Source organism: Protomyctophum bolini (assembly GCF_963924005.1).
Source record: "Protomyctophum bolini genome assembly, chromosome: 23".
Lineage (NCBI taxonomy): Eukaryota > Metazoa > Chordata > Actinopteri > Myctophiformes > Myctophidae > Protomyctophum > Protomyctophum bolini.
The window spans coordinates 22,982,897-23,008,131 of record NC_137884.1 but is presented as its reverse complement, the minus strand read 5'-3'; the positions used below and the strand labels follow the sequence as shown (position 1 = coordinate 23,008,131).

The 25,235-nt window shown below is 41.2% G+C and overlaps 1 protein-coding gene and 1 long non-coding RNA gene across 2 annotated transcripts; both read right to left on the bottom strand.

The window, feature by feature from the left end:
* Nucleotides 1-3,647: 3,647 nt before the first annotated feature.
* Nucleotides 3,648-12,506, bottom strand: LOC308310988 (NACHT, LRR and PYD domains-containing protein 3-like; the record flags this gene model as incomplete). The annotated part of the gene is made up of 11 exons (XM_080757481.1): nt 3,648-4,309; nt 4,643-4,692; nt 4,951-5,100; nt 5,180-5,353; nt 5,775-5,948; nt 7,704-9,453; nt 9,664-9,719; nt 9,926-10,039; nt 10,496-10,603; nt 11,444-11,557; nt 12,079-12,506. The coding sequence occupies 11 exons, from the start codon at nt 12,504-12,506 to the stop codon at nt 3,672-3,674; spliced, it is 3,756 nt and encodes a 1,251-aa protein (XP_080613607.1). The 3' UTR covers nt 3,648-3,671.
* Nucleotides 12,507-19,201: 6,695 nt separating this feature from the next.
* On the bottom strand, nt 19,202-22,852 carry LOC308310934. The gene is made up of 2 exons (XR_013963570.1): nt 22,603-22,852; nt 19,202-21,739 (listed from the first exon to the last, which is right to left on the bottom strand). It is a non-coding gene; the product is annotated as an uncharacterized lncRNA (long non-coding RNA).
* Nucleotides 22,853-25,235: the final 2,383 nt, after the last annotated feature.

Below are 25,235 nucleotides of genomic sequence, written 5' to 3'. Positions count from 1 at the left end.
TCATTGTCAGTATCATGGTCAGTATCATGTCAGTATCATGGTCAGTATCATTGTCAGTATCATGGTCAGTATCATTGTCAGTATCATGGTCAGTATCATGGCCAGTATTATGTCAGTATGATATGGTCAGAATTATGTCAGTATCATGGTCAGTATCATTGTCAGTATCATGGTCAGTATCATTGTCAGTATCATGGTCAGTATCATTGTCAGTATCATGGTCAGTATCATGTCAGTATCATGGTCAGTACCATGGTCAGTATCATGTCAGTATCATGGTCAGTATCATTGTCAGTATCATGGTCAGTATCATGTCAGTATCATGTCAGTATGATATGGTCAGAATTATGTCAGTATCACCAGAGATAACGGCTGTGACATAATTTATGAATCATAATTAGTCCAGCGTGCATGCGTGCGTGCGTGCGCGTGAATAGTCTAACAACATATCCATCAATTGGAATTCTATCAGACCCTAGACACATCTAAATGGAAAGCATATGTGCAAACAAACAGTAAAATAGCTACAGGCATTCTTCCAACTATAAAACTCAACCACACCAGCTGTGCAGGCCACTGCCCAAAGAGTTCAATATGAAACATCACTCACTATTCATAATATTACCCAGACATAAGCTTTATCTGTAAACATTATCGGCAATTGTCAACTATTTGCACTATTTTGTCATTCCTGTATGTTTTGCTCAGCAGGCAGAACAATATGTTTTGACCATAATGTGTGATACGCCCTGCAGTTAGGCTGTATAGCCTCTTGAACATGCCATAGTGATTTAGACGTTGTTTATACGCAAGTATAAGTGCTTCTTTGAGATAGGCGTGGGTCGTGGTGGTTATGACTGGACATCTAATTCGGCATCAAAGACAACAAAAACAAATCCCAACAGTCTGTTTATTGATATTTTCAAGTTTACAAAAAGGACATGAACAGGTGAACGTGATGAAAACATTAAAAGCAACAAAGTACTGTAAATCAGACTTTCACAATGACGACGCAAAATGCTGTAGACACGAAAATTGAAATCAAATCAAAAAGAGACAGACTTTGAAACAAAGGTGTAACATACTGTGCACCTCAGGACGGCTTTCCATGATGTTTTCATGTTTAATCATGCAGTTATCACTTGACCACACAATCCTGTAGTTAAAACATAAACAAGCCTGAAGAATACAATGTGTTTAATTCAAAGCCTTATACCACCATCTAGTGGTTTCTTTGATATTGACTCATATTTCCAATACCTGCTAGAAGGGATATGCTTTCATTTTCCACACAAACCCTTAAAGCGAAGAACTTAGAAGTTTGTAAAACTCTGCGTGGAGTGTGAAGATTATTTTTTGAGGGGCACTAGCCCCTTCGATATTCAGCTTTAGTGTAGATGTTTGTCCTAACACAAACATTAAATGCCATTGACAATGAATGGAGAATTATGTTTACTAGCCCTTACCCGTTGTGAGATATTTGCCCCCCCTTGTGGCCGGGGTACTGCGCCAGGGTGCGTTTGTAATTGACTAATAAATTCATTAATAATCATTAATGTGTGAAATCGAAAAAAGGGCTTCGTTACGCCCTCCATATTCATATGGTCAATGCCTGGGAGTGATTGGTGCAGGCAGTAAGGAGCTACGGCAGTGTTTCTGACACACACACACACACACTCAGACAGACATTGTTAGAATTATAGTATGATTTTTATGTTTTTGTTGAATTTTTTTAAGATATTTTTGCGGCTTACGCCTTTTATTGGTTTTTGAAGGGACAGACAGTAGGCTGACTGGAAAAGGGAGAGAGATGGGGGGATGACATGCAGTAAAGGCCGTGTCGGGCTCGGGAGTCGAACCCGCGGCACACTGCGACTGGATTACCAGTCGGGTGCCCAGATGGTTACGCCACCGCCTGGGCTATTACATGTCATGATTTACATGATAAGCTTATTACCCCAGAGAGGACGTATAGGGCCTTAGTCCTACTCCTCCTCCCAGCCAACACTCCCCACTGACAGGTAGTTACTGCCCCAGACACACCTTGGAAAGCATGAGTGTCTATTTCAAACAAAGTGTTTTTTGACTGGGGGGGGGGGGGGGGTGTCACATTTTGACAGCAGGAATTGCCTGTCATAATTTGACCCCCCAGTATTAGGATGTTGATATTCATTCATCAGCCAACAGTACTCCCCAATGACAGGTAGTACCCCCCCCCCGACACAACTTGGAAAGCATGAGCGTCTATTTCAAACAAAGTGTTTTTTTTACTTTAACACTCCCCAATGACGGGTAGTTACCCAGTCCCGTGTTTTGGCAGGTACACTGAGTTACAGAAAACCATATGACTCTCAGGCTGATCTCACTGGGGGAGAAACTGTACGAGATGTACAGAAACAGGGCTTTCCCATGTGCCTCCCTATGTTAGATGTCACAAAACAAATGTTTTGTCTTTCTTATTTTTTTAGAATGCAAAAAAATTGCACACTTGCAAGCCGAAATAACTGGGAGAGTGTTAGACGATTACACATTTAAGTTGACGATTCATTAAATATCACAAATAATTGCAATTAACAATATTATTTTTCTATTTTTTTTTATCGCACAATTTTGTAACCCATTTGCACCTAGTGTCAATTATCTAATGTAATCCTGGGCTCTACACTCCCTCCGCCAACCTGGGGAGAGCAACGGACTGACATGATGCTTCCTTCAATGCATGAGGAGTCCAAGCCGCTTCTTTTCACCTGACATGTGGGAGTTTACCCCGTTGGATGTAGCGTGTGGAAGGAACACCAGGGGGAGGTACCGCTAGTTTAGAGACCAGGATTACTGCATGTTTTTGTGAGGGTGCCTACCCTAGGGGACACGGGGAGAACATGCAAACGCCACACAGAAAGGCATGGGTGGCAGAAAGGCAACCCCACCTCGGGTATGGGCACTGATGAAGTGGAGTGAGTGAGTGTGTGTGTGTGTGTGTGTGTGTGTGTGTGTGTGTGTGTGTGTGTGTGTGTGTGTGTGTGTGTGTGTGTGTGTGTGTGTGTGTGTGTGTGTGTGTGTGTGTGTGTGTGTGTGTGTGTGTGTGTGTGTGTGTGTGTGTGTGTGTGTGTGTGTGTGTGTGTGACGTGCGCGCACGCGCGTGTGTGACGTGCGCGCACGCGCGTGTGTGTGCAGTAAAGAAAGTGACTGACCCTTACTGCACAAATTTACTGTACGTCCAAAATTGTATTTTTACAATAGTATTGTATTAATTAATGTAACTTTGGCACAATGTAAATACAACAGCACTGGTTACATTTTATTGAAGATATGAGTAAACATACATGAAAGGTTCAACATAAATGTGAAATTACATTTTATAAGGTAAAATACAATGATTTTCAAAACCCTTCATTGGAGTTAATGTTCACTTTTCCATTATCAATTAAACTATCCCAATATTGATGTTTAAATGTTCTATCCATCCTGACAGACACTTGGAATTGAGTTGAGGCATTACATTTAGTTTGACTCGCTTCCACACATTCCATATGTTATATTGTTGCAATATGGCATTGTGAGCTTGTAGATCGGCATTTTTCACAATTTGCCTCTTTCTTTGAGGTATTAAAAAGGACCCAAACCATATTGATTCTGTAAACACCCCCCCCCCACCACCACCACACCTTAAATTATGATACAACACACTGTTCGTCTTTCAACACACTGCCAGTGCTCACAGCCTGTCTGTCTGTCCTCACAGTCTGTCTGTCTGTCCTCACAGCCCGCGTGTCCTCACACAGAGACACAGAGGACTCGGGGTAAATCCCAAAGCCGGCGTAGAGCGGTTCAGTGAACGTGTTCTGGAAGGTGTACAGGTGAGTCAGAGTGTCCTCTAACACTCTGCAGAAGGACAGAGTCCCCGCGGGACGGTCCAGAAACACCGCTACTCGGTTGGAGCCAGAGGGACGGATAGGAAGGTTCGTGACCTTACTGTCGTGTACGACAGAGTACGCGTCGCCGTGGCCGCCGTCGCTACAGAAAAGACTCCAGGACACCTCGTTCCATCCCAGCAGACTGTCCTGGCCCTTTCCTTTCCTACCGATGACACCGAGGGTCAGCGCTATGCGAGCCCGCCCGCTCCACTCCACCTCACCGTACCAGCGTCCGGCCACACTCTCTGCACACAGAACCTGAGCCACGCTGTCGAACCGGTCCGGATGGTCGGGATATGAATGAGGCCGCTCCGCCCGCGTCAGCTTCCTGTTGTTCTCAGACAGAGAGAATCCTCTGTAGGCTGTGTTTATGTCCAGCGTGAGGCACTGGAAATCTGATGAGAAAACATCACGGTAAACATTAAGAACATTATGGCATGCACTGAGCGACACACACACACACACACACACTCGGCCCCCCTTTTCCACCGGATTGTTCTAATAGGGAACCGGTTCAGTTCTTTTTGGTTCTTAGTCCATGAGCCAGAGCTCCAACATTGGAACCTTAAAGGGATACCGGTATTCCACTTAAAAAAAAAAAGCTTTGTTCATTTTATCGTCTACTCAGACTTATGCGAACACACCTGTCCTTTTATATGGTGACTCATAGGCAGGCAGACAGACAGACAGACAGACAGACAGACAGACAGACAGACAGACAGACTCACGTCTTGTAAGGAGTTGAGGTTTAGTCCAGTGTTCTCCTTCATGACTCACACTGTAGGAAGTAGAACAACAATGCATCAAGTTAAATCCTCCGCTGTTTTAATGTCTCATATGGGTCTGTTTTACCGGCACCAACTATTTAGGCTACTAAACACACACACACCTGAATCACGCACATTGGTACTGTGATTCAGGTGCTGTCCAGACGAGGACCTATTCTGCGTTACTCGGGCAAGTATTTAGCCGATCTGCCCATTTTGTCACACGGAGACAGCGTTTTGGGGGAATAATTGGTCTACAGTCTACTCACTTGACAGTCTCCGCTGCAGCAGACAGTGTTTTCTGACCAGAGTCTCCTAAGTGGCTGAAGTTCAAGTCCAGCTGTTTGAGCTGGGAGGATGGGTTGGATGTCAGAGCTGAAGCCAGGGAAGAACAGCCTTCCTCTGTGACTCCTGACAACCTGCAGAGAAATACATATTTAACAAACTGATGTTGATGTTCAAGTAGAGATCCACACAGAGAGAACACACATTCTTTACCTCAGGATCTGCAGTCTACACTGTGGACTCTTCAGTATCGCGCAGAGCTGGAGCAGTTGTGATTCCTGCATCCAGATGAAACTGAGGTCCAATTCTTTCAGATGGAGAAGATTAGAGCTGAGAGCTGAGAGCAGAACTTCAAATCCTGTCTGTGTCATACTACAGCCAGCAAGTCTGTAATTACACAAATATTTGGATTGAATATGAGAGTTTTGGAGTAAAGACCCCAAGAGTTGCAGGCGGGAATAATGTGAAGTAAATCATCTTCCTCCAACAGGAAGATAACCTACATGAAACAGGAAGATGACAGACAGACAGACAGATATGACCATTCCATATTTCCCAAACAGCCATGAGGGATCACATATTGTAGTTACTGTACCGTAGCATTGACAATGATCATTCCATAGCAGCCACTGTGATCACATAGTGTCGTTGTACCGTAGCATATTGTGATGCGAGAGTGCAAACTAGACCACACAAACTCTGATTATTCTAATCAGTATAGGATACCATGGTGTCAACGTAATTCACACTCTAGACTCTACTATCAAACAACATGATAAAACAGAACTAATCAAAAGAATAATCTGACCTCAGTATCTCCAGTTCACAATTTGGACTCTTCAATCCAGCAGTGAGCACGTCCATGGATTCATCCGTTATGTCATTATAACTGATGTCCAATCCTTTTAGATGTGAAGGCATCGAGCTGAGAGCTGAAGCCACAATCTCATATTCTGGCTTTTGGAGTTTAGAGCCAACAAGTCTGTAAATGTAGATTATGATGTATAATCAGTGGTTATCAACACAGATTAGATCAAGTTCCTGTTCAAGGAAATGAACTAAAGTGTAATGTAAATTTACAATCTAGTTGGTCAGATATTGACAGATCATATAAGAACAGGGAATCGGCACATAAAAAGACAAAGACAGATAATCTGTATTAAATCCTACGGTGTGTAACTCGCATGGATCTATGATTTTTTACTTTGTTCTTCTCATACAGACAGTGTAATTTCACAAACATATGTATGCATTTGTTCCCCAGAGGACAGATGCCACCTAGATGTGACCAAATTCATTGTCTCATAGTACAACACCATTAGGTCATTTGTACAACCTTTTAAGCCCCACTAGTAAGATTGCTGGAGACAAAATTAAAGTGTGGCTAAGTACTTTGTCCCAGTTAATGTACCTACAGTATGTCTTTTAGACTCTATTTTACACGCTTTAATAGAACTATAGCCTTTATTTGCACAAGGCATGTAACGGTATACTGTATCACGGTATGAACAGCAACGGTATTGAGATACAGTGAGATTTCTGTATTACCTTAATTTTAAATATGAGCATATTATGCAAATGTGTGTGTGACCATAGCACCACTCGCAAAGCGAGTCCCTGGCAAAAGAAATTAACATTATCTGACTAACATTACAGACAATCAGAGAGATTACATCATTAATATCTGTGATTCCATGCAGATGCCATATTAACCATGCACGACTTTTTAACGGCACAGTAAGATTAACTAAGATAATGATGCATGCCATCTAGTGTAAACATGATTAACTAAGATAATGATGCATGCCATCTAGTGTAAACATGATTAACTAAGATAATGATGCATGCCATCTAGTGTAAACAAACATGATTAACTAAGATAATGATGCATGCCATCTAGTGTAAACATGATTAACTAAGATAATGATGCATGCCATCTAGTGTAAACATGATTAACTAAGATAATGATGCATGCCATCTAGTGTAAACATAGCCTCGGAAACCCAGACGTTTTTATTTCCAGGGAGGAGGAAAAAAAAGTCTGGGTCTGAGTCCACTTCAATTCGGCATAGAGTAGCGCAAACGTCGATCACTCTCTGCTGATTTCGGATTGTCTGCGTCTTTGTTAAATTGACGCACACATGTACACACACACACTCCTCTCTCTCGCTCTAATTAATCAGTCTCATGTCGCGCAGCTGTGTCTAGATTCTCCCGGCGGATCCGGCCGGGCGCTGCCTATGCCATAGATAGCATAGGTGGACCCCAGGCTAGTGTAAACATGCAATGGTGTCTTGTTCAATAGAACGAGTGTACAAGCTATCTTCATATAATAATGAACATTATTCTCTGTAGTACGACAGTGTTGTCCAAAAGGACAGATCTACAAGACATCTTCACATCACAGTGCATTCCACCCATGGTAGAACAGTTTACACACCCTCTGATAAATGTACTATATATACTTTTTAAACTCATAATAATAACTTAATATTTTACTCAATTCAGTTACATTTGGAACAATACAACGGTATTGTTCTACATACCATACCGTAATGTAAAATTACATACCGTTACATGCCTAATTTACACGTGCACACACACACACACACACACACACACACACACACATCACTATTTGAGACCTGATTAATATTGGATATTTTAAGTTAACCATGATTTGTACTGTTACTGTTCAGTGTGACGGTACATTGATTCTTTTCACATGACTACTAACCGAGCCTTTCTGTGGTTCCTCACAGCTGGGATCAGACAGAAATTCCCCCATCCTGACGTGTTGTATTTGTCCAGGTCAAACTCCTCCAGAACCTTCTCTGACGTGATGAGCATGAAGGCCAGAGCTGAACACTGGGATGGAGACAGTTGTGTCTTTGATCTGTCCCCTGAGGTCAGGTACTGTTGGATCTCCTGATGTACTGAGTAGTCGTTCATCTCCATCAGACAGTGGAAGATGTTGATGAATCTGTCAGGAGAGAGACTTCCGTCCTCATTTTTTATCTCCTTCAGGTTGTTGATGGCTCTCTGCATGCTCTCTGGACTGTTCTCTGTCTCACCCAGCAGGCCTCCTAACAGACTCTGGTTGGACTCCAGTGAGAGGCCATGAAGGAAGCGGACAAAGAGGTCCAGGTGGCCATTCTTACTCTTCAGGGCTTTTTCCATGGCTCTCTGCAGGAAGTCATCCAAGGAACTCACATCAACTCCCAGGAATGTCTTCATTACCTCCATGTTCTTCTGTGTGAAACAGTGGAACAGGTAGACTGCAGCCAGGAACTCCTGGATGCTCAGATGAACAAAGCTGTAGACCTTTCTCTGGGATTGAACAGTCTCTTCTTTGAAGATCTCTGTGCACACTCCTAAGTACAGTGCGACGTCTTTCACATCAAGACCGCACTCTTCCAGGTCTTCTTGGTAGAACATGACGCTACCTTTCTCGAGATGTTCAAACGCCAGCATGGCCAACATCAGAAGAACTTCCCTGTCAGTCTCCTCATCATACTTCTCCTTCTTCCTCTTTGTCGTCTGGATCCAAATGAAGTAGCTATACATCCCAGTCATGTTCTTGGGCAGCTGTCCTGTCTCGTTTGTCTTCACCAGGTGATCCAGGACGGTAGCGGTCATCCAACAGAAGACTGGGATGTGACACATGATGTGGATGCTCTTTGATGTCTTCACGTGTGAGATGATTCTGCTGGCCAGGTCCTTATCACTGAACATCTTCCTGAAGAACACCTCCTTCTGGGGGTCTGTGAACCCTCGGATTTCGGTCACCATGTCAACACATGCAGGAGGGATCTCACTGGCTGCTGCAGGTCTGGTGGTTATCCAGAGGAGAGCCGAGGGGAGCAGATTCCCCTTGATGAGGTTTGTCAACACCTCGCCCACTGATGATGTCACCGTGACATCAGAGAGGATGTCATTGTTGTCGAAGTGAAATGGAAACCTTCTTTCATCGAGACCATCGAAGATGAAGCCAACCTTCCACACAGCGAGATGCTCTGCTCTGACCCTCTTTAACGTTGGATGGAACACATGGATCAGTGAGAGAAGACTGTGCTGCTCATCTCTGACCAGGTTAAACTCCCGGAATGAGAAGGGAACCAGGAGAATGACATCTTGATTCTCCAAACCTCTTGCCCAGTCCAGAGCAAACTTGCGCACAGAGAATGTCTTTCCGATGCCAGCGATGCCCTTGGTTAGAACTATTCTGCCAGGGAGAAGCTCGAGGGTCTTAAAGACAGCACGGCACTTGATTAGGACGTCATGGAGGGACTTCATGTTGGAGGCGGTCTCAAGCTGCCACACCTCATTTTGGTAATTAACCCCTTCACTCTCTCCCGCTGATAGGTGGAGGTCTGTGTAGATGCTGGAGAGGGAGGGCACTTCAATGATGTATGTCGCACGATCAAGATCGTCCAAAGTGACCTTATAGACCTTTAAATCCTCCTGCAGATCCTCCAGCATATCCTCTGATATGAGAAGAGAAACAATACATGTTACATATTCAGCTTCATTCATAACTAATCTGATTTCTATAGCATGTCTTTACATCAGATATAGAGGGTTTGATGAGGTCAGATCAACAGATGTCTTGGGCCTCCTACGTGTTAACTTTGGATCACATGTTTTAGTTAGATTTGCAGCATCAATATTTGAACACTTTTTATTGACAGTCTTACCGTGTCCACTTGTGGTTTGACCAGATTTCTTCTGTCCAGGTGTTGATTCTGTCTCTCTGTGGTGATGAAGACAATAGATACGTTAATATTATTATTGTTAATATATCAAATCATTAGTGCTGTCCAATACAAAGACACAAAGCTGGACAAAGGCCCTCAAAAACTAACCCTAAAAAGTAATAAAACTTTATGATAACCATTACATACAGTAGATACTGTATAGATAAGGAGAGACATATATCTGACAGACAGATTGACATACGTTGTGTGGGAAGGTCCAGGTTCATTACTGAAGTGTGGAGGATCATTTTTAGACTTGTCACTCTTCATAGACAGAAGGCTGGGTGTTGGAGACTCTGCTCTGTGGTGAACACGTCTGGAATCATACAGACAGAAATAGCAATAAATAAACAACAGAGACAGGAACGAATAGTGCATAACAGTATAGCTTGTATTTCATATAGTGCAACGGTGCAATCAAATCCCTCAAAACCAAGCTACAGTCAGCTCATATATAGAATTGTCACCAGGGTTACATTAGGGAAGCCAGTCTACTGTGTCTGATCATGATCTTTCAATAGGAAATTGTCAATCCTTCATCTTTGGAAGATTATTTTTTCATAATTCCACAATTTCACATTTTCTTCAAAAGTAGTTTGCTAACTAGTCCTACAACATTTCAGCCCCGGGGAGGCAACCCTGTCTGGCGGGGGATCTGCGCTCTGAGGAGTGCACTTTTCTAGTTTGACTATACTGTAGGTCTTGTTTTATAATGATTTACACAAGGCTGATATCACCTTGTTGTTTATATTCTATAGGAGGATTCACGTACTTTGTGTCTGGAGGTCCAGGTTCATTACTGAAGTGCGGAGGATCATTTTTAGACTTGTCACTCTTCATAGACAGAAGGCTGGGTGTTGGAGACTCTGCTCTGTGTCTCCTTGACATTGCAACAACAAAAACAAAACATAGTACAATAACATTAACATTGATGGATAGATATTACATACAGTGTTGCATACTTAGGCAGATATTATTACATAGTTTGTTGCATAAATAGATAGCTATTCAATAGTTTGTTTATATTACATAGTTTGTTGCATAAATAGGTAGATATACCATAGTTTTGTTCAAGGATAGTTTGTTGCAATAACACATTTGATCCGGAGGATGTATATACTCGTCTTAATTAATTGATTACGTGAGGTGCTCTTGAAGAGTAGCTCGTCTTAAGGCGTTTAATATCGCTATAGGATTGCCTCGCTATTTTCCATTTTTGTAAGCGCTCCGGTTGCTATGCACGGTGATGATGATGTAGGTGGATACGAGCGCCCTTCACTTCACACGGGTGTGGTTTTTGAGTGGTGCAACCACACAGCAATGTCCGTGTTCACCTATGTGTGTGCCTATGTATGTGTTGGTTCATGAGCACCAGTATGACTATGACTACCGTACCAGTAGGGGCGCTGTTGTGCCAGAAACAGAGAGAGAGAGAGATAATATTAGTGCTGCACTGTTGCCTGCTAATGAGAGAGAGAGAGAGAGAGGGGGGGGGGAGGCGATTTGCACCACTCAGTTCACACGGTGTGATTTTTATCCTCACATTCCGTGCTCAGCCAATCAAATCATCGCTATGGGGTACACACAAAGACACAAAGCTGGGCATAGGAGGGGCTAGCACCCCTCAAAAGTGATCAAACATTATGATAACCATTACATACAGACAGTAGATACTGTATAGATAAGGAGAGACATATATCTGACAGACAGATTGACATACGTTGTGTGGGAAGGTCCAGGTTCATTACTGAAGTGTGGAGGATCATTTTTAGACTTGTCACTCTTCATAGACAGAAGGCTGGGTGTTGGAGACTCTGCTCTGTGGTGAACACGTCTGGAATCATACAGACAGAAATTGCAATAAATAAAAAACAGAGACAGTAACGAATAGTGCATAACAGTAGCTTATATTCCATATAGTGCAACGGTGCAATGGAATATTTTGCCAAAGGAGATAAAGACAAGTGCCTCTCAAAGCACCTTTAAAACAGCCCCTATACGAGGTGGCAGCAATTTTAAAATTATCTTTTAATATTTTTTCATTCCCTTAAGTTAGTATTCCCCTTGCCCTGCTGCTAGTCACCTGACTGGTTTCATTTGGTTAATGTATGACTTTTTATGCACTTTAATAGAAGGATTTTAGAATAGAAGGAACTTATTTATTCATTAATTCAGTCTTTAATTTATTAGTTTATTTATTAATTTGTCCATCATAATCAGAACCACCCCTGAGGGGGGAGGTGCATCATGAAAATTACTAATTAAAAAAGACCAGAAAATAATACCTGTTAGATGTTTGCATTTGTGTTTTATTGTTGTGTACCGTATATTTATTGTATAGGAGGATTCACGTACTTTGTGTCTGGAGGTCCAGGTTCATTACTGAAGTCAGGAGGCTTTCCCATAGACGTGTCACTCTCCATAGACCCACAGCTGGGTGTTGGAGACTCTGGACTGAAGTTACGAGGCTTTCCCATAGACGTGTCACTCTCCATAGACCCACAGCTGGGTGTTGGAGACTCTGGTCTGAAGTTAGGAGGCTTTCCCATAGACGTGTCACTCTCCATAGACCCACAGCTGGGTGTTGGAGACTCTGGTCTGAAGTCAGGAGGCTTTCCCATAGACGTGTCACTCTCCATAGACCCACAGCTGGGTGTTGGAGACTCTGGACTGAAGTCAGGAGGCTTTGCCATAGACGTGTCACTCTCCATAGACCCACAGCTGGGTGTTGGAGACTCTGGACTGAAGTCAGGAGGCTTTCCCATAGACGTGTCACTCTCCATAGACCCACAGCTGGGTGTTGGAGACTCTGGACTGAAGTTAGGAGGCTTTCCCATAGACGTGTCACTCTCCATAGACCCACAGCTGGGTGTTGGAGACTCTGGTCTGAAGTTAGGAGGCTTTCCCATAGACGTGTCACTCTCCATAGACCCACAGCTGGGTGTTGGAGACTCTGGACTGAAGTTAGGAGGCTTTCCCATAGACGTGTCACTCTCCATAGACCCACAGCTGGGTGTTGGAGACTCTGGTCTGAAGTTAGGAGGCTTTCCCATAGACGTGTCACTCTCCATAGACCCACAGCTTAAACCCACTTTACTGAAAGAGTACGATAACGTTACATCATCATATCATCATCATATCATCATCATAATCATATCATCATATCATCATCATATCATAGCATCATACTTCATCATCGTCGTCGTCCTCCTCCTCCCTCTCCTCCTCCTCCTCCTCCTCCTCCTCCTCCTCCTCCTCCCTCTCCTCCTCCTCCTCCTCCTCCTCCCTCTCCTCCTCCTCCTCCTCCTCCTCCTCCTATAATTAACCAAAATGTGGTTAATTGGCACAAAATTTGGTTAATTGGTTAATTGGCACACATTTAATGTGTGTCTGTGTGTCACTGTAACTGCCGTACCTCCTCACTGCACTGATACATTGTGATTGACCCAGGTCACCATTCTACACCACAAATATTCAAAATGGCCCCAATATATATTTAAAAAAATAACATTCACAGATGTAAAGGGTGTTCAATAGCACTGATTTCTATTTAAAAAATCACACTTGTGTGAAGTGAGGGGCAATCTTATCATCATACATCATCACATTGCGACCAATCGCTTTTGGCGTCCTCACTTTTCTGTACTCAATTTTATCCTCACATTCCGTGCTCAGCCAATCAAATCATCGCTATGGGGTACACACAAAGACAAAGCTGGATAAAGGCCCTCAAAAACGAACCCTAAAAAGTAATAAAACATTATGATAACCATTACATACAGACAGTAGATACTGTATAGATAAGGAGAGACATATATCTGACAGACAGATTGACATACGTTGTGTGGGAAGGTCCAGGTTCATTACTGAAGTGCGGAGGATCATTTTTAGACAGAAGGCTGGGTGTTGGAGACTCTGCTCTGTGGTGAACACGTCTGGAATCATACAGACAGAAATAGCAATACACAGCAATAAACAACAGAGACAGTAACGAATAGGGCATAACAGTATAGCTTGTATTCCATATAGTGCAACGGTGCAATCAAATCCCTCAAAACCAAGCTACAGTCAGCTCATATAGAATTGTCATCAGGGTTACATTAGGGAAGCCAGTCTACTGTGTATGATCATGATCTTTCAATAGGAAATTGTCAATCCTTCATCTTTGGAAGATAATCTTTTTCATAATTCCACTATTTCACATTTTCTTCAAAACACATTGTTTGCAACTAGTCCTACAACATTTCAGCCCCTTCTCTAGTTGACTATACTGTAGGTCTTGTTTTATAATTTACACAAGGCATCACCTTGTTGTTTATATTCTATAGGAGGATTCACATACTTTGTGTCTGGAGGTCCAGGTTCATTACTGAAGTCAGGAGGCTTTCCCATAGACGTGTCACTCTCCATAGACCCACAGCTGTGTGTTGGAGACTCTGGTCCGTGGTGATCACTTCTGGAATCATAATGAATTTTTATAAATTATCATGTGAATGAAAACTACTGTTTGTTCAACATTATTTAGTAGTTAGTTAGTTATTTAGTTAGATAGATAGATAGTTAGTCAATTAATCAATTAGTTAAATAGATAGTTAGTTAGTTAGTTAGATATTAGATAGAAGTGAGTTAGTTCATTTATTTTGGTCATTTAAGGAAAAACAAAACAAAAAAACAGTTGTTGAATTTGGCCAAAAAGATTTGGGCTGAAGCCCAAGTTTATATTGCCCACCGTATTACCAAAATATCATAATATATCACTAGAGAAAACACAAGACAAAATACAATGAACCATCACGAAGCTTCAAGTATTACATTTCAGAACAGACGAAACAAAAACAAACAACATTTCGGTAATAGTTTTTCAGACGTAAACTTTTGGACCTATAGCGGTCGTGTGAAACTTTGCACACGGTCCCAGTCGGGGCCGAGGACGAAACTCGACCCTAAAATGATTTATTCAAATCAGCCTCCTTGTTGGTGCTAGAGCAGCTGCTTCATATTTTGGTCTATATAACTCGTGCAACCCACATGTTTAATTTGTCATGTTATAGAGCGTCGCAGTACCGCCCCCTCGAGAGACCCGGAAAAGAAATCCCCGTTCATTTTCCTCATAGACTTTTCAGAAAGTATTTATTTAAAGACGTTTACGCCGCGGACAAAGCCAACTCTTGTCGTGACAAATCGTGACAATAAACACAATGTTTTGGGCCAAACAAAGAATTAGAAAGTAGGAAAAAAACGGCAGGTTACAACACTTTTTTTGTTCTTTTTCTTATTTGTAATTATTTGTTTGGTCCAAAATATTGTGTTTGTTGTCATGATTTGTCACGACTCGAGTTGGCTTCGTACAACGCTTAAAACGTCTTTAAATAAATACATTTTGAAATGTCTATTGGAAAAATGCATTGGGAATTATTTCCTGGGCCTGGCGTCGTCATGAAAGGGGGCTGGACTATAGTGTTGTGCATATTGTATAGTGTTTGTTATAGTGTCATATAGGCATATTGTATAGAATGTTTGACATAGCCTACTGTGTGTGTTCAGGTCCAGGTTCATTAGTGGAGTCAGGAGGTCTTCCTCTGGACCGGTCCAGAGCCATCTAATGGAAGAGTTACGACATTGAGGGGGCAGAAAATAGCCGGTCACGTGGTTCATGGCCTCTGTCTTCCTCTATGGCTCTGGACCGGTCACTCTTCAGCAGACACACAGCTGTCTGTTGGAGACTCTGGTCTGTCGGCTCCCTCCTCCTCCTCCTCTCTCTCCACACGCTCGCTCATCTTTAGCTCTTTATTACACCTGTCAATGAAATAGATCATACTTCATTAACCCTAACACACACACACACACACACACACACAAAATCAGTTTCGATATCAAATATTGATATGCGATTAAAATGTATTTAATTTCAATTCATTCATTACAAATAAATGCATCAAATGAATTATTATTTTTTAAATCGAATTCCAGCCCAAATATATAAATATGAAATGAGTCAATAATATTCACCATCATATCCTGAAGCTTCACTAGATGTAATACCTGTACCAACCAGTAGGTGTCCTACCAGACCACAAGAGAACTATACTTAAAGGGATATTTCACTTTATTTGTATGCATGTATGCATGTATGCATGCATGCATTCATTCATTCATTCATTCATTCATTGTCATTTCATCGTCTACTCAGGTGTCCGTGAACACCTTGGTCAGTTTTTAACACATTATGGACCTTTACAGGTCTGTAACTGAGAGTGTACAAATGGAACTAAATGGACCCTTACAGGTCTGTAACTCTGAGAGTGTACAAATGGAACTAAATGGACCCTTACAGGTCTGTAACTCTGAGAGTGTAAAAATGGAACTAAATGGACCCTTACAGGTCTGTAATTGAGAGTGTACAAATGGAACTAAATGGACCCTTACAGGTCTGTAACGCTCTAAGACTAAAGAGTGTACAAATGGAACTAAATGGACCCTTACAGTTCTGTAACGCTCTAAGACTAAAGAGTGTACAAATGGAACTAAATTGACCCTTACAGGTCTGTAACTCTGAGAGTGTACAAATGGAACCAAATGGACCCTTACAGGTCTGTAACTCTGAGAGTGTACAAATGGAACCAAATGGACCCTTACAGGTCTGTAACTCTGAGAGTGTACAAATGGAACCAAATGGACCCTTGATCAAGGTCAAGGTCAAGTTTATTTGCATGTGCCAAATTGGGCTATTCAGGTAGAAAAGCTCTAAAAACAGTAAACTAAAGACCAGTGTTGATTTAGTCGACTAATACTAGATGACAAAAACTGTTCGTACAAAATGGAAACTAAATGAGGGGTCCCTGGAACAACATATTTTCAGATGGGGGGTCGGCGGCCAATTTCATTTATTTTTGGGAGTCCTTCGCAAGAACATGTTTGAGAACGACTGACATAGAAACGTTGGGTTTTTCAGAAAACTGTCAAGATTTAGGGCATTAACCCATTCTGACCGGGCACCCATTTTGGTGTTAGCATCATGTTATGCTTTAGCTATTGAAAAATAGCAGATCTACAAGCTCATAGCGCGCCACCGAGTGGCGCGCTATGAGCTTGTAGGTCTGCTATTTTTTGAAAAATTCGAAGAACGACTGACATTTTTAGAATCTGATCTCGGGTCAGAATGGGTTAATCAGACCAGTGTGTGTCCAGTGGAAACCTGGTATGAATCTGATCTCAGGTCAGAATGGGTTAAGGCATTTGTAGAACCGAAGCACCTGCTCGTCACTCGGGCAGGTGTCAGGTGAACTGTACGCCCACAATCTTGCTCGCCACCTTGACAATCCCTTGAGGGCATGTTTTTGTTTAAGGCCAAGGTTTCCGTTCCAACAAAATGGCGGAACAGGTAATAACAGATTCTGTGAACGCCCTGTGGAATAGAATCATCACTGGGGACTTATCTACCCCCTGCATCTACCTGACATTTACCTATAGCTTCCCTTAACCCATTTTGGGCGGGAACCCCTTTTGGTGGTTACATACATTATGTTATAATTTAGCTATTGAAAAATAGCAGATCTACAAGCTCATAGCGTGCCACCGAGTGGCACGCTACGACTGACAGAACGACTGACATAGAAACATTTTTCAGAAAACTGTCAGGATGTAGAAGGAATTTTTAGAATTCAGACGATTATCAATAATGGACTCAATATATTTATAAGTGGTTAGTGGTTGGTTACCAAATCCACTGACTGGACATTTATGCCACTACTTATGTTCTAACTCATGTTATTTTATAATGGCCTTAAGTTATATTAACTAACTGTATATTAGTATTATAATACTATAATATAATTAGGCTACAGACATTTAAATTGAAGCTCCTGTCCTGATGTGCAGGTTGGTTAAATAAAGGTTGAATAAAATAAAATGGTCTCCGCCATCGGTGTCACAGCCGTGTGTGTGTGTGTGTGTGTGTGTGTGTGTGTGTGTGTGTGTGTGTGTGTGTGTGTGTGTGTGTGTGTGTGTGTGTGTGTGTGTGTGTGTGTGTGTGTGTGTGTGTGTGTGTGAATGAGTGACTGTAATGCACAATCTACCGTATGTAAAGTGCCATGGATAACTAAAGTACTGTACATAAATCCACCATTTAGTATGATTAGCCTAACCATACCTGATTAATAACACTTACCCTAGTGTTACTTACCATCATGAATCTTTGTGCTTTATCCCCCATGATGGTGAAACATCAGCCAGGCCAAGACTGTTCAGAAACCGTTCACAGAGTGTGTCAAACAATAACATACTGGGTGTGTCTAGAGAGAGAGAGAGAGAGAGAGAGAGATCATATGACGCATGTCTGTACCTAACATCACCTGGCCAAGACTGAGACTGAAATGCTACAAATAAAATACCCCACCTTTAAATAAAATACAAGATCTTGTCTCCAGTCCATTTCCAATGACAAAATACAAAAGAAGTCAGGCTATTTGAAATATTATTTAAAATATTCTCTGCTACTGAGATAAAAACAAATAACAGACAATCAGGCATATGCACATTTGTCTTTGTGCTTTGAGGTTAAGAGTTCAAATTCAAAGTTATTTTAGGTTGTCAAACATTTTTAAATATGAATGTACCTACAATGTGAATTATCATCTCTGTGTAAAGATTGCAGGCTAAAATAGAGTGTATAGATCAGGGGTTTTCAACTGATTATGAACCAGGGACCACCACCCTGACTGAGAATCAACCTGGGGACCACTGTTGTGTTGGTAGGAGGGGGATATGGGCGTGGTTATGGGGCGAAAATGAACCTTCCATATTAAAATCATGTTGCTGTTCATTGTAACTTACTGTATGTATGAGTGAGCAGACTGCAGACACATGCAATTAATTATGGGCACATGTCCTTAATAATGGTGACTCAACCAGGCAATCCGGTAGTTTTCCCATAAGATTCTCACTCCCTTTTCTGTGGAAGTTCTTGACGTCCGACTTCCCAGTAACTGACAACGATCGATCGAGCGTCATCATATGTCACCATGTAATTTACTGCATTGTTTGAGAGAGACAGACAGATGGAGAGATCGGATAACTTGGTTTCAGCCAAACAAGTTCAACAAGACGGGGGGGTCTTGTTGAACTTGTTTGGCTGAAACCAAGTTACACACACACACACGCACACACACACAGAGCAGGTGCAGGTAGCAACCTGAGAATGTAGTTCATTCTCAGAACCACAAACACTAAATGATGTTAATAACTTTCTGCTCGTCAGCTCTGCTCAGCGCTTTGATCACTTTTATAAATTCATATAGATGTTATATAGGACTAATCTATCAGAATGATAGAGTACTTTATTCTCAAATGGAGTTGTGGCGGACAAGTGGAATTATTAATGAACCTTTGGCCTTCCTTTCACCACCAGGGGGAAGCAGTATAGTATATTGTTTCTTTAGGGTACATACCATAGGGAAAGAAATAGAGTCCGCAACACTGGTAAGGAATAACTCAGCTCCACTGGTTTATTAATTCAACGTTTCATTCACATTCCTGAAGAGAGGCACACACAAAAAAATAAATGTCTTTAAATTACTTTCTAAATAGTCTCTCGAGACAGACTGTTCCCAGATTGATGCGATACCGACACCAGGATACTAAGAACACATAGAATGACAAAATAATCAAATATTAGGCTCGGCCGGCCATTTACGAGTTAGGCAGTAATGTAGAATTATCACAAAAGTAATATTTAGGACATAACATGAGGCTTCATTCACACATTGAGGCAAGGCGATATGAAGTTTGTAAGCGAAGCAAATCAGAGGCAAAGTAGAAGTGACATCTCTCACTGCGTTTATTATGTATTATTCCAAAGTATAAACCCATGTAAATTGTAAGTGTTCAATTTCAGAATAAGAAAGTCAGTAGCTGGAGACTGAGGCTTATTGTCGGTTCTCCCCCTCTCACAATACACTGAGGTGGAGTGCAACTAGTGCAACCTCAGCTGCCAGAATGTTAAAAATGACATGTATTTTATTTATTTAAATTATTTTCTTTGGCTAAAACAAGTGTTAAATACAGTAGCTCTGTATTCTGATTGTACTCATTTGCTATAGTGTTTGTTCAGTAGCAAGAAACTCCAGCTCTTTAATAAATAAGTCAGGATAACGTGGCGATTTTATCCAACCAGGACATACAGTAGAACTCAGTCAGGATGTGTACATTTGAAAGTGATCACACAAAGAAATGTGCAGACACTATGACAATGAAGCTGATGAATGGGTACTCTCCTGATTGGCTGAAATGTTGTCACCAGCTACGCCTACTGTACCTAGCCAACATCATTTATATTGTATAGATTTTATTAACACCCATTTTGACCTGAGATCAGATTCTAAAAATGTCTTCTACATCCTGACATTTTTCTGAAAAAGCTGTTTGTCAGTTGTTCTTCGATTTTTCAAAAATAGCAGACCTACAAGCTCGTATAGCGTGCCACTCGGTGGCGCGCTATGAGCTTGTAGATCTATTTTTCAATAGCTAAAGCATAACGTAATGCTAAGGGGAGGGGTTCCCGCACAAAATGGGTTAATATCGGCCTAATGGTTGCACTAGAACAGGCCGCAAAAAAGACATTTTGGTTTCTTAGTACTGTATGCCAGTGGTTCCCAAAGTGGGGTCCGGGGACCCCCAGGGGTACCTGAGGGAGTTCCAGGGGGGACCCATCTATTTTGTTCATGTTCATAAAGTGCTAAAGTGTTTAAAGCAGTGGTTCCCAAACTTTTTCATGTCAAGGACCCCCAAATTGACACTACTTAGCCCGTGGACCCCCATTTGAAAAGATATGCCAGGGACCCCCATAAGAGAAGACGTACACATTTAGACGTCTACATTTAGACGTCTACATTTATGATGAAAAATGATGAAAAACGGCGTGCCATAGTATGCCGTACGATATGGGCTATAGCCCACGGTCCAAAATGATGAGAAACGAGGCTAACTTTTTTTTCCAAAATTTCAAAAAACATGGGCTATAACCCATCGTTTTTTTCATTTTTTTCAAATCCTCAAAAATGATGAAAAACGGCGTGCCATAGTATGCCGTACGATATTGTATGCAATGTGAATACCATTTTACTCTGTAGGATTGCAAGGAAATAGTACGTTTTAGGATAGAATTAGAAGCAAATAGAAATAATTTAATATGACTTTATTTGTAGGGTATTCCATGGGCAGCTTTAGCAGCTTAGACCAATTGGCATTGGATCCATATAGTTCTATTGTTCATCCTTTGTAATAGGCCATTTGAACAAACATTCAAGAAGTTAAGAACGTCCAGTTGTAGGAAGTAAAATTAACAATAATATTGTCATCTTCTGAAATGTGAAATCACTAATCTAGTCACCCCAAGAAATTTGCGACATAATCAATGAAGGTATTCGGACAACAAATTGTTGGGTTTTTCCCCTTTACATAGTAAAGAAAAATGTATAATTAAAAGGCAACTGCCAACATGTTTCTATTTTCTACCTTTAGGAGGTCTTCATTAGGGTGGAGGAAAAGGGGGAAAAGCTAAATCCCTACTTGTCTCTTCTCCAGAGAAGTTAACCTCATTGTTAAATGGACAATGGTGGCGACAGGAATTAAACACACCAGTAAACCTATGGCAAATGCACAGTAATACAAGAAAAAGAAAAGATCACATCAGTGATCGCATAATCACTAGTGTCTTTTTATCTAGTGACTCTTGACAATTTTACAATTGCCCCGGCCAGGAAGTACTTGTTGGGGAATCATATCCCTCATAATTATAAAAGAGTCATTTTGAAATATCAGCCATGGAAACAGAATGCCCATGCAGGGAATGAAAATAACATCTTCTTGGATCTTTGAAATGGGTTGAATGATATCCGCCAAAGTTGTTGTAGCATTTCAGTCTCAAGAGTCTAAGCAGTAGTTCAGTTGCCATGACAGCCGGAGCAAAGGACAGCACTTCAGGGTTTCCACTTCCAGCTTGAATGTCTGACTGACATGTCTAGAAGAAAGATAATAAATATGCCGTCTGTGACAAAAGAATGTGTAACCACGGTGTTAAATCCATCTGTAAATCAATTTGGTTAGTTAGTGGTTACGTTTGTACATTCAGTGTTAAAGCTGCAACTTATTTTATCCAACCTAATAATACAAAATAAAGTTTTTATTTTACGCACTTTACAATTGAAACAAATCTCAAAGTGCTACAATGCAAAAATATTTAAAAGGACACGATGAGAATAAAACAACAAATGCCTTGTTAGAAAGGAAGGTCTTTAGTCTCGTATGCTAATACAATAGTACATTTGCAGTGGATAGTCATATGAGATGATGCACTGTGACACAAAAGCCATTTACTATCACCACCACCAACCCTTCAGGGTCACTAAGCTAAATGGGTCAAACAAACAAGAAGTGGTTAAACTGGCATAGATCCGTTAGTGGTTTTCCAACCTTTTCATATCAAAGGAGGACCCCTTTGACATGTCTTTCTTTAGCCACGGACCCCCGTCTGACTATTGTGCCATGATGAGACCCCCATACAAGATTTATGTTATATATATTTTTTTTAAGTCTCAAACAAAACACAGGGTTGGTTCTTTAAAGATGGAGTGCCACAATTGTTGTATTTCTTTGTGTATGAGGTGACAGTACTTTGTATTTAGGGAATTTCTTCCTGGAGGCTGAACCCTTGACAGTCAAACGTGCCAATGGAAAGAAAAACTATAAAGTGCAGGGGGTGAGCACTTGATAGTTGAAATATGACCCTTTGTGTAATATATACAGACAGTACAGTTGTACACGGGTGGGTGGGAAATAACTTCCAACAAACAAGGAACTGAAAAGTCGACACACTTGACTTACCCACTACTATCAAGGGACTACGAAGTACATAACCAGGAAAAACGCCACGTCAAACACCACGAACACCCAGAAATCGAACCAGTAGGAGTGTTTTGGTAATAGCGACGACGCTGCGGCTCGCTGTTCACTTGTGACAGTGTTCTCCCCTGACCCCATGGTGGTGGTGGTTGTTGCTGCTGTGGTAGAAGACGGTGAAGACGAAGCTGCTGTCATTTCTGCTAGTGTCCGCCGGCTCATCCTTCGCTCCTTCCGGGTTCTTTTGGATGGAAGGAGTGGTCGGGCCCCACGCACACGCACACACGCACACACACACGCACGCACGCACACGTCGCGCACATGCGTACACACACATCCTTCGTGTTTCCGGAATGTCAAAATAAAAGGCGGTTCTGGAGCGCGAAACGGCCGTACGGATGGACCATAAATTGAGAAGCCCCTGATTGCAGCCCGCAGATCGGGGCGGGGCTTCTCCTAGGAGGAGTGGGCGGGGTTATGGAGGAGGAGTGGGTGGGGTTTTGAGAGGAGTGGGTGGGGTCACCCCCTATGGTTACACCCAGCCCCTTGAGTGAAGGGTACAATACTTATTACATTATCAATGTTTATAAGTTAAATACCGAAATTAAACTAAAAATAATTACGTATAAATTAGCCTATATTTTATTTAAGACATAGTAAAAATCGCTAATCAAAAAATCATAGGCTACTACTGATTAAAATTCTTAGTAATAATGAATGTTTATAGTTTAATATAATATCAATACCGAAATTCTTTATAGGCCTAAATGGTAAATGGTGCATTTATATAGTGCCTTTATCTAAATAAATCTAAATCTATCTAATCTAAATCCTGATATAAAAAGCTTGTTTCATGGTAGGCCTACAATGTCTTATAACAATGGAATCAGCAAAATATAACGTAATAATGGAAAATTCCATACAGATGACATCAATAGTCCCATAATAATAATACTAATACTACTACTACTAATAATAATAATAATAAAGTTGTGCAATTGCTATAGTCTGGCAACCAGATTATTGCCCACTCACAATATGTTGCGTATTGAGATAAACACGCACGCGCGCACGCGCACACGCACACGCACACGCACACACACACACACACACACACACACACACACACACACACACACACACAAGCTGTGCCTATTGTAGAGCAGCTGTATATCAAGGTGAGTTACTGTACCAGTGCGGCAGTGCCAGTGTCTGTTTACTATGACAAATGAAACACTTTAGTCTGTCTGTATACACTATGTAGGCCTACACTAATGTTTTTAATGCGACTGTACATTTTTTTTATTGTGTTGTGTTATGAATACAAGGGACCTCAGACATCTTGGCACCTTTTTTGGGATGACTGGATCCTTGATAGTACCTTCTAATTCTAATCTTCAATATGATTTAATTTATAGCACTCTGAGAGTCCCTGTGAGTGACAAGTGCAATACAAATAAAATATGAACAACAAATTACCTCTTATAGTGACTTATGTACTCACTGTATAATGGATTTTAATGCATTTTAAGAGTGACTATAAAGCATTATAAAATGATTGCAATGTCTTACAACTATGATATTTAACATAGATAGAAACTGTCATTACACAATGGTTTGTGTTATGAGTGCGTATAGAACTGTGTTATATGCATTTCATGATGCATTTATACTTGGCCTTATAATGATTTATAACACATTGGCTGGATGTACAATTATAGAACGCCTTTATCCAAGGCTCTTTACATAGATTGTGCATTACATTCACCCATTTACACATGAGGAATTAAACTGCAAGGCACTAACGTTTCAGTGTCTTGCTCAAGGACACTTCGACACTAACTCTAGCCCGGGTTTGAACTGGGAACCTTGTGGTTGCCATCTAGCCATCCACGACAACAATGTGTTATAAATCAGTATAAGGCCAAGTATACATGCATCATGAAATGCATATAACACAGTTCTATACGCACTCATAACACAAAACATTGTGTAATGACAGTTTCTATCTATGTTAAATATCATAGTTGTAAGACATTGCAATCATTTTATAATGCTTTATAGTCACTCTTAAAATGCATTAAATCCATTATACAGTGAGTACATAAGTCACTATAAGAGGTAATTTGTTGTTCATATTTTATTTGTATTGCACTTGTCACTCACAGGGACTCTCAGAGTGCTATAAATTAAATCATATTGAAGATTAGAATTAGAAGGTACTCATCAAGGATCCAGTCATCCCAAAAAAGGTGCCAAGATGTCTGAGGTCCCTTGTATTCATAACACAACACAATAAAAAAATGTACAGTCGCATTAAAAACATTAGTGTACATAGTGTATACAGACAGACTATAGTGTTTCATTTGTCATAGTAAACAGACACTGGCACTGGTACAGTAACTCACCTTGATATACAGCTGCTCTACAATAGGCACAGCTTGTGTGTGTGTGTGTGTGTGTGTGTGTGTGTGTGTGTGTGTGTGTGTGTGTGTGTGTGTGTGTGTGTGTGTGCGCGTGCGTGTGTGTTTATCTCAATACGCAGCATATTGTGAGTGGGCAATAATCTGGTTGCCAGACTATAGCAATTGCACAACTTTATTATTATTAGTAGTAGT